At 47.7% G+C, this 10,379-nt stretch overlaps 1 protein-coding gene across 50 annotated transcripts in view; it reads right to left on the bottom strand.

Moving 5' to 3' along the window:
• CELF4 (CUGBP Elav-like family member 4) overlaps window positions 1–10,379 on the bottom strand; it is a 306,214-nt gene continuing 295,835 nt past the window's right edge. For 32 of the 50 annotated variants that reach the window (XM_023531423.1, XM_023531499.1, XM_023531429.1 and 29 more), the window contains 2 exons: window positions 10,062–10,233; window positions 7–2,166 (listed from right to left, as the gene is read on the bottom strand). In XM_023531423.1, coding sequence (XP_023387191.1) covers window positions 2,140–2,166; window positions 10,062–10,233 — 199 coding nt within the window. In that variant the 3' untranslated portion in view covers window positions 7–2,139. Of the gene's footprint in view, window positions 2,167–3,842; window positions 4,260–10,061; window positions 10,234–10,379 lie in introns of those variants that run through there. The other 18 variants (XR_002780759.1, XR_002780762.1, XR_002780761.1 and 15 more) reach the window with 6 other exon arrangements.

Raw genomic sequence — 10,379 nt, 5'->3', positions numbered from 1 at the left:
TTTTTTTTTTTTTAAACTGTGCTTTATTTAGGGCTAAGCTGGAGAAAGCGTCATCCAATAGTTACAGAAGGTTACAAGGAGTTTTAGGGAGTTGAGTGTGAAAAGAGCAGTTGTACTGAACTGCAGCTGTTTGTTTTTTTTTCTTTTTTTTTTTACAACATCTGGACATCCTAAAAGGAGGAGCCAAGAGGAAGAAAAAGAAAAAATTTTAAATAATAATTAACCAACAAAATAGAAAGAAAGGAAAGGCAGGAGGCCTGAGAGGAACCAGAGAGAGTTGTTCTTTTAAAACAAAAAATGAAAAAAAAAAAAAAAAAAGTAGGTCTGAGAGACCCCTGGCCTCCAGATGATCTGGACATCAATGAGAAGGGCGTCGAGGCGGAATGCCAAAGCAAGTCTTCCCAACGGTGCAAATAAATTATAATAAATATGTTATACTTTAAAATATATGTGTTCTTAAATAATTCAGTGTTTTTTCTGATTCTGAGTTTTTTAAGCAATGTCTTTTTTAACTGCTCTAAAGTCATTTACCAAAGATAAATATCGTGCTTTCATTAAATAGTTTTCCTTGTTTTTTTTCTCTATCATTACAATTAAAAGTCCTACAAAATATGCAAATTTATTTACAGAAAAACAGAGCCGGCATCATTTAAACATCCCTGTTTTTCAAAATTCCTTGTAAACAGTTTCAGAAATTCTTCAAAGATTGTTTATTTTTCTCTCTCTTGTTTAAGGTTTTTGTGTGTGTGTGTGTTGTTAGTTGTTTTAAGATGAAAGTTCCCAGGTCTCCCTTGCCCGGAAAGTCTCTGGAGCAAGCATGGAAGGCGAGTGAAGCGGAAGGTGTCGAGGGCTTGCGGAGAGCGGGCGAGCGCGCAGCTCCCGGAGCGAAGCGAGGCGAGGGCGGCTATGGCAGGCCTTCCTGCTGATGGCGCGGCCTCCACCGGAGGTGGGCAGCCAGGAGCCCGCAGGTCTGGGCGAGTCCAGCCTGACCCTCGGGGTCAATGGCGTCGTCCGACAGCACTCGCGGGGAGTAGGGATTGATGCTCAGTCTAAACTCTACAAAAGTACAGTCCTACAACATCTGGGATTTTAGCAGTAACGCTAACTTCTATAGGTTTTTTTTTTCCTTTTTTTTTTTTTTTTTTGCTTTCCTCTAATTTTTCTTCTATTATATAGGTATTTTAAACTTCTCCTTTTTAAAATTCTGTACAACTATTATGATTTTAAGAGGGGGAAGAGTTAGAAGCATTTACAGACTTTTCACAACAAATATCTTGCATTGTAAGTCCCTTTTTTTCCCCTCCTGTTTTCTCACACTTCACAGTTAATGAGTTTTAATATTTTTGTTGCTTTCCCCAAATATCCACCAATTTGTTCATCTTAACAGCTCCATCCAGACATATAATACAGAAAACCATAGGAAAGTGTCATAGACTTGAATGAGGGTAATCAAAGCGCCTCTCAAAGTATCAAAGAACTATTTTCTTGCTGTTTTAAAAGCAATTAAGCATAAGTTTTCCTTTTTTTGTGTTTTTGATTTTTTTGTTTTTTTTTTTTAATTTTTTTTTATTACATTTTTCATAGAATCGCTCTAAGCTGTTTCAAGAACAGCCAGGAGGCAGGAAGGAGGTTCTCCTCCATCCCCCCTCTATTTGACATAGAGCTACACATCTGCAATAAAAAGTTTGGTCCTTTGGTCCCTAAATAGCTAAAGGAATGACAGATAGAGATGCTCAGTGGCGGCCTCCCAGCCGCCCCCTGGGGACCAGGTCCCGCCACACCGCTTGCCCCAGCCTGCCGCAGGCGCCCATGGGCTGGAAAAGCCCCGGGGATCGGTAAGCAGCGACTTTTCCCAGTTCCCAGCCCTTCAGCCTCCCCATCTGGTCTCAAGTTATTTTGTTTTAAAAGTTGCCTTTTTTGTGTGTTTTTTCCTCATTTTTCTTCATCTTCTTCTTTGTCATATATATTTTCCCCCAAACACGTGCCCTCTGAACTCCATAGATGCTATACTTTTCTTGAAGAAATGTTACAGTCACAGAGAGTGTCTGGAGTCCTCAGCTTGATTGATATTGGCTGATATGTCAAAGGTGTCATCCAACAGTTCTCATTTATAAATAGAGAGAGAGAGAGGTTTGTTTTTTAATGTAGCCCGTTCAGCATCCTGCCCTAAAATGAAGAAAATCAGGGCTGATTAAGCCAAGAGAGGAAACACAAAATGCATTGAAACACCAAAAGGAACCTGCCTGGGGATTAGGGTGGGAGCTCTGGGGGATGGTGGGAGGAAGGGAAGAGACCAGTATGAAAATTAGTCATGATCATGATACATAAAGAAGAAATCGACTCTTCTATTCAGAGTAAGAAACCACTGGGAGATCTAGTGGTGATGTCAGTAGCTGAAGTATAGTGGTTGGGAAAAGGGTCTTGATTTCGGTTCCTTTAGAGTTCTAGATTGGGGGCGGCTTGATCTAAGGGAAGAATTTGGGACTGTGGAACATGAATTCATAATTAAACTAATCTCTGAGAGATCTGGCCCAGATACAATATGTATACAGAAGCCTAGCAAACAAGACAGCAAAAATCTAGCAGCCCAGCCCACTCCTCCCCAACTTGAGGAAAAGAAGATTCGTGACATGAATTTTGCTGAATCCTTGCCCAGTTTCCAGCCAACCACTTTTTTCCCAAGGTAAGTAACTATTTGCGAGGCTATGTATATATATATATCTGGATATATGTGTAGAATATATTCACCTGCACATATGTGGCTATACATGGATATGTGTGTATGTATATGCATAGATACACACATACACACACACACACACACATAATATTTTTCTCATACATGCCAGGGAATTTAGAGGAAATTCAGAACTTCAAGGGAGTGGGTGGGAGAGCCTAAAAGAAGTTACAACGGATTTAATCATCAAACTTAAATTAACTTAGCCAGTTCTCGATTTTGTTTTGAATGGTGGCTTTTTGGTGTTTTGTTTTTCTTTTAAGAAAAAAATCATGATCTGACTAGAATCAGGAGGAGAATGCTTAATCATTGTGAATTAACAAATGAGACTCATCTCCATTCTAGCAAGCAGCTTCCACTTATACATGGGGGGGTGACTGGTTACATCAAGAAAGTTAGAACTGCAAAGCCCCCAGTTGAGGGGACAACGTCATGCGTATATCAATCCATGCTGGCAGGTTTTTCACACTGTTGATTCAACAAACAGCAAACCGTACACAGCAGTCTAAACAATTACAACACCAAATAAAATAATAATAAAATTAAAAAACACTTGTCAAGGACCCTTTTTCAGTTGTAAACAAAAAGGTGCATTTTGCTTTTGTCAGTACTGTTTTTTCCGAACCAACCAAAAACCCTCCCAAAACCCCAGTCCCCCACCTCCCCTCCCCGCATTTAATTTAGCGTAAGTGGCTACAATACAAACCTTATAAATGTTACCAGGCTCTCTCTCAGAGGCCTCTGGCTTTGTACTCTAGTTTTTTTGGTTTAGAATTTTTTTTTATCATTCTGTTACTGTAGCGATTTCATTTTTGTTTTTTTTTTTGTTTGTTTGTTTTGTTTTGTTTTTCCTTTTGAAGTGAGATTTAAAATGGCCTAACTGGAAAAAGACCAGACCTAGGAAAGTGTCAATTGAAAAAGGCCCCCAAATTTCTAGAAAAAAATAAAATCACAATATTTTCAAGTGCAAGTAAATCAACCACGCATAGATATTTTTAAGATGTTTTCCTTAATTTTTAAGAAAAAAAATAATGGTTTGCACAGTTAAATGATCCCATGTTCGATAATTCAGGAATTCATCTTTATTTTTACTATTTTTTTGTGCTTTTGTTTTGTTTTTTTCTCTATGTGACATCTAAAGAAGCATAAAAAACGCTGAACAAGAAAAACCAAACAACAGAAAGTAAAACCACTGCAAGCACCAAGAACGAAACAAAAATGAGCACAGCAAAAAAGATCGTGGCAGCACAAAAGTCAAGAGAATGCACGTGTGATCATGACTGGCCAATCATCAACTGATACAACATCCAAGAAAAAACGCTCCAATCACAGCACCTCCACGAAACTTGACGGCAATTGTCATGCAACCGATTCTTAGCCTTGTTACATGACGCCATCATGTCACACTGTGAACTTTGAGTTGATTTGAACTTACGGATGGGGGACTGTTTTCTCCACTCTCATGTGATTACGTGAACTTTATTCCTAGCTCAGCGCGAGACTGTGGTGGATTTGACTGGCCCTGGTTGGGTTGTTGGAATTTGATTGAATGACAAAAGAAGAAAAGATTTATATATATATATTTATATATGTAGAGAGAGAGAGAGGACAAGAGTGTGGGCAAGGGGGAAGGAAGAGGCAGGGTAGGGCGGGTGGGGTCGGGGAGTGTGGGAGGGCAGGGAGGGTTGGGGCGGAGGGTGAAGAAGGGCAAGGAAGAAATTAAAACAAAATTAAAAGGAAAAATATTTATACAGCACCAGACCACAGCATCAATCTAAAAGCTCTGATGAGAGAACAGCAGTCAAATCATAAGAAAACTGAAAAGAACTCATAGGATGGAGGAAGCCGGCAGACAAACGACACGGGCACGTCAACACACACACACACACACACACACACACACATACACACACACACGGCTGTTTATGCAGACACATGATACACTGTGAACAGTAGCAGAACCTTACACAGGGCCACTAAGGGCGTCCATCATGCGTTGGGAAGGGGGGCGGCGTGGGCGGTTTGGCGAGGGGGCCAGGAAAAAATAAAACAGCCCCTCAAACCACCTTGGCCAGCAAGCAGATCAGGGAGCACGGTCTCTGCTTTATATCACCCTCGATTCTTTCTCTGTCCCCCAGGTGCCGAGCTCTCCTCACCTCCCCAGCCTTCTGTGGCTTCAGCCTGTGGACCAGCAGGGGGAACCTGTCAGGGTGGCCCCGACTTGCCAGGTAGGTCAGAGGCTGGCTAAGGTGACTGTTGTATCCGCGGGGTCCATGAGAAACTTTGCTGTCATAGTATAGTCCACGCTGGCAGCAACTTGGCCCTCCCACCCTCGGGTCCTCCCTCGGCTGCCGTCCCCAGAGAAGGGTGTCTCCACTGCAAGAGCACCCACTGTATGATTTTATGATCCTCTTCCCTTCTACTCTGCCTCAACCCTCTTTCCTTGGAACCTTCAGAAAATTAACACGTTTAGCTTTCAGATTTACATCAACGTTCTCGGAAGTCTATAGACACACCTTGGCACTACTGATTTCATTTCATGATCACCTGACACCTTTTGCTTTGCTCGCAAGGTGGTTTGCACCCATGTGGCCGAAATGAGGCTGCTTCTGGGCACGCGGAGACTTTAGAAAGCTCTGCAGCTGTGACCCATAAGGCCCTATGGCAGACTGCAGGATGCTCTGCAGGGTAGGTGAGACAAACAAGGACAGTCCACCAGAGCAGGGAGTGCGATGGCCCTAGATCTCTAGCCTCTGCTGCTGTCACTTTTGATCTGCTGACCTTCCCTACTCCACCTCCTCCTTCTCCGTCCCTTTATTCCTCACAGCCCTCCACGTACAGCTTTCTAAACTGACCTGCCTCACAGGCTTTGGCCTGTCTTCTTTACTGGTAGAGCCCTAAATGGCTGAAGCTGGGTTCCATTCTCAGTCAAGCATCATTGAATTATTCTGCTTTGTTGTCTTTTGCATGCCTCACCATGTCACAGTCCTTTGCCCCCAGCCAGGAATCTGGGGAGTCCCCAGCACCCTCCCTGCAGTATTCAGGCCTGTGCCAAAGCCTGTGCCCCAGGTTTATCTGTAGGGTTTCCAATCCACCAGGCTTCTACACATAACCGATTTCCACTCTCAGCTTTGTTTTCCTTCAGGGAGGATGGAAGAGAAGCCTGGGATTGTGAAATGTCACTGTGGGTAAGTTACAAAGTAGCTGAGAGGTGACTGCTTTTAGCGCAAACCTGGCCTCCAGCTCTGCCTTCACAGAAAAGCTCCCCGCCCTTCTTCCACCACAGACCCCTGTCCTGCCTGTCCATCCAAGATGGGTGCTCTTCCAATAGCAGATCTCCTTCACTCAGACCAGGGCCCATCTGCATGCCCACTAAGTCCTGATATGCCACCCACCCTGCATTATCAACCCATCCCAGAAGAAAGCCCTAAGACCTACCCAGGATATCCAATTGGCGGGCCTTTTGGGTGGGAGAAAAGGACTAAGAATGGAGGAGGGCCGTGCCATCAGGTGTCAGCTATGGCACGTGCAACTAAGGGCCTCCCTGGGGACCCCTTCTTTCCCCTCCCCACCCCAGTCCTGAGCACCCCAGAGGTGTCCCCTCTTCCCCACTCTGTTGTCCTCCTCTGCCCACTCCCAGCTTTCCTCCAGCTGCCCTTCAGTGCCTGGCACTGTCCTCAGTGCCAGGGATTCAAGCTGGAATAGTACACAACCCCTCCCCAAAGCTCAATCTAGGGAGCTTTCCCATACAACTCTTGTCTCTCACACACACTCGGTCCCCGACACACGAACCTACTCACACTCATTCAACCCCTAAGGAGCCTATCCAGGGTTCTGCATGTGAACAACTGATGACTGTCTTCATTAGGGAACAGCTGTGCCTCTGCCTACTGGGGGACCCCTTCCTGGTCACCCCCCTGACAAGCCTCAGAGAGCATAGCCTTCAGAGGTGGCAGCAGGGTCACTGACCAGCATGGGGGAGCTTGAATCAGGCCTGGGAAGCTCCGCTTCATGACCTGGGTGAAGAAATGATGGCCAGGCTGAACCAATTCAGATGCCAGGTCCTAAACATGAGCGGGGCTCCAGTCAGGGAAGGCCCAGGCCCAAAGCCACAGCCCAGCCCCATGCGGATCAGATCTGAAGCACCTGAGCCCGCAAAGCTCGGAGCAGACACTGTGCAAACGCATACTCAGAGCCAAAGCCCCGGGCCCAGAAGGGACAGGACTCCATCCAAGTCAGACGTGATACTCAGCGTGTCCTCCAACCCAGAACTGCCCTTGCTTGGGGCCCAGAGCCTGCTAGTGAGCTTGGTAGGAGACAAGGGCCTTGGGTATTTGGCTGCTACCTGGCCATGTCTGTATTTTTGCCCACTCTTCCTGTCTGTTTCCTTCCTCTTAGTTTCCTGGTAAAGATTTTTTGGAGAAACTCCCACCTTAGCACAAGATAATGAGCTCAAGCAGTCAGAGGAGCAGGGGCAGCAGGAAAGCCAGGACCTAGAGAGGAAGGACAGCCACACTCCCAGGAGACCCAACCCCAATCCCACCCACCCGGGCCTCATTTTATGGAACCAAAGCCTGACCACGCCCCCCACAGCTCCCGACGGCTGCCCTGCTGGGACCCTCTCCTTTCCCAGAACTCTCACATTCTCATCCTGACTTAGCCTTGGCCTCCAGGCCTGCTGGACCTTCTGCCTTCACCACTGCGAGTTGCCAGCCCTGGCCCTGAGATCCCTGTCCGTGTCACCTCTTTGCTCCTGGGGATGGCTTGTCTCTCAGACCCTGCTCAGGATAGCCCTGCCCTTCAGAGCACCTAGGATTTATCATTTGTAAACACCCTTTATTAGCCTGTAAAATCGTGCAGTTATGTAGCTGCTTTTGCATGCTATTTCCTCCATCTCTGGCAACTTGACAGTGGTCACTTCCTATTGCCATCTCCAGGCCTGCTCCTCATCTTAGCACCCTCCTTCTGTTACAGCCTCTAATAGTTTTGGGGTGGGAAGCCTGAAAGCACCATGTTAAACTGCTGTCCAGATGGAGATTAAAGGTCAACTTTATTATAGAGTTATGGCACATCAGAGGTTTTTAGAAGACTGCTTAATAGGGAGGAGAAGTGAGATGGCATGACATACCCCTCTGATATTCAGGACGGTCTGGGGTGGGAGCGTTGGAGTGATGACAGCAATGGGGGTTTGTCATTCTCCATATATCAGAGAATTAAGAACATAGCCTCTGAAACTAGGCCCCTGGCTTCAAATCATGGCTCTACCAGTAGCTGATGGGCAAGTGACTTAATCTCTCTGCTTGATCTGTAAAATGGGACTAATAACACTATATACCTTATAGGCAGTTACAGCTATATACTTATATATAATAGTTATTACCAATAAGAACTGCTCCACACGGGCAGGATGGCGACCCATTCACCTTTGCATCCCCAACTCTAAGCCCACAGGAAGGTGCCCACGCTCTGAATGAACATGAGTGTCTGCATCTTCACCCAAGCCAGAGATGGGCAGGGGTGGGAACTCAGGAAGCAAGAGAGGCACGTTTTGCTTTTCCCACCTTGCAGAAAGTGTAGGCTCAGTATCCTCTGCAAGAGAAGGTGAGTGTGGTTACTCTTGGCTAGATAAAGGGTGTCCTGCTGGCAGCAGTGGGATTTGAGGAGAGACAGGGAAATTGGAGACTTTCTTCCAAACTCCAGACACTGAACCTCCACTCAAATGCCTAACTCTCACATGCCTGATCTTTCTCCCAACCCTTCTTCATCTCTAGGCATAAAAACTCTGCAATTCCAGCCACTCAGGCCAATAACCAGGTGTCATCCTTGACTCCTCTTCCTCTCACACCCACCTCCAATTCATTCCAAACAGCATCCTTGGCTCTGCCTTCCAAATACATCTAGAACTCAACTCCCTCACACCATATCAAATGCTGTCATCTGGACTGAGTGGTCAGTGCAGTAGACATCTGCTTTGGGCTCTGCAATCTATTAACACGGCAGCCAGTGATCCTGCTAAAATGCAGGTTAGTCACACCACTCTCTGCTCAGCTCTCCAATGGCTCTCCACTCCCAACCTCATATTAGAGAAGAGGCCTAAGTCCATACAATGGCCTGCGGGGCCTCCACAAGGTGGCCCTCCTCACCTCTGGAGTCTCTTCTCTCACCATGCCTCCAAGCTTGTTTCCCTCCAACCACTTTGGCCTCCTGCTGTTCTTCGAATATACCACCCTTGCCTTGGAGCCTTTACACCGCCTGTTCCCTCAGAGGGCAGTCTGTCTCGCCTTCTTCAAATTTGCTCGAATGTCACTTTCTCAACAAGGTATACTACCTGATTTAACTATAACCAACAATTCTGACATGCTATGTAATTTACTCTTTGATCATATGTCATCGTTTATTGACTCTCTCCCCTGCTAAGGACAAGGATTCTTATCAGTCTTACTCAGGACCGAGTCCCAAGTACTTAACAGTATCTGGTGCACAGTACTCTACTGAAGGAATGGAGGGACAGAAGGCTGGGCAGCCTTCTGAGAACGAGCTGACACTGCAGGAGCTCACAGTAATGGGGGAAACCAGTCTGAAGGTAGACTTTTGATGCCCTGGCACATCTCTCCCGTTCCCCCTTCCCCAGGAAGCCACTTCACCTAGGGGAACACGTGGTCTGAAAGAGGAGTAGCCACTGTGTCTCCAGCTACAAGGCAGGACCCAGACTGAGAAGGAAAAGGTGACGAATGCCCACTCATCATGGCCTCTGTAAAGCAGGCAGAGTAAGTGGCCCCAGTGCTATATCATCACCATCCTCAGCTTCTGTCCCATTCAGTTTTGTTTTTGGTAAAGTTCCCTTTGAAAAGTCCTGTCCCTCCTCTCCAAACTGAGCTATAGGGAATTGGAGGGGTGAGGGATCGAGTGTCTAAATGCCACCAGCCCTCCGGGGAGGAAAGTTGGGGAGGGGAGAGCCAGGGAGTCTGGGAGAAGGCCCCAGCAGAGGGCTACAGCTCCCCGCAGAGCCTATTCTGCCGCCCCTAAACTCTCCCAGCCGTGAGCTTGCCATCTGTTCACCCCAGGGTTTTCTGGCGAACAGAACTGCCAGTGGAGAACTGGAGGCGCAGGCTCGCCCCACCTTCTCAGAAAGCTTCCCTCTCTCCCGCCCCTTTTGGCTCTGCGCCTGCCCCCTAGGCACCCGGCCCGGAGCAGGTGGAGCAGGGCGCAGCGGGTCCAAGGCACAAGCCACGAAGATCCAGCCCACGAGTCAGGGGAGGCGGCGGGTCCGTCCGGTGTCCCCTCCCCAACCGCCCATCCCCGCACCCCGGCCGCCCCCGGTTACCTGTGCGAGTCCTGGTCTCCCCCAGGGGACGCTCCCGCCGGCGCTCAGTACGGGCGATTGGCGTCTTTGGGCCGCTTCAGCTGCACCTTGAGTCTCTTCATGCCGATCTGAAAGCCGTTCATGGCCTGGATGGCGGTCTGCGCGCTGGCCGGGTTGTCGAAGCTCACGAAGCCTGGCGAGACACGAGGGACGAGGGCCTGGGTTTCCACTGGGCCGCCCCGGCGGGGACGGTTGGGTGGGGAAAAGGTCGGGGGCCGTGGGCGGGGCGAGGCGAGGCCTGGCGGTGACGGCCCCGCCCCGCGCTCCCGCCTCGCCTCC

The sequence above is a fragment of the Pteropus vampyrus genome, unplaced genomic scaffold (assembly GCF_000151845.1).
Source record: "Pteropus vampyrus isolate Shadow unplaced genomic scaffold, Pvam_2.0 Scaffold3, whole genome shotgun sequence".
NCBI lineage: Eukaryota > Metazoa > Chordata > Mammalia > Chiroptera > Pteropodidae > Pteropus > Pteropus vampyrus.
The sequence above is the reverse complement of the archived record's forward strand: the minus strand, read 5'-3'. Positions and strand labels throughout refer to the sequence as shown.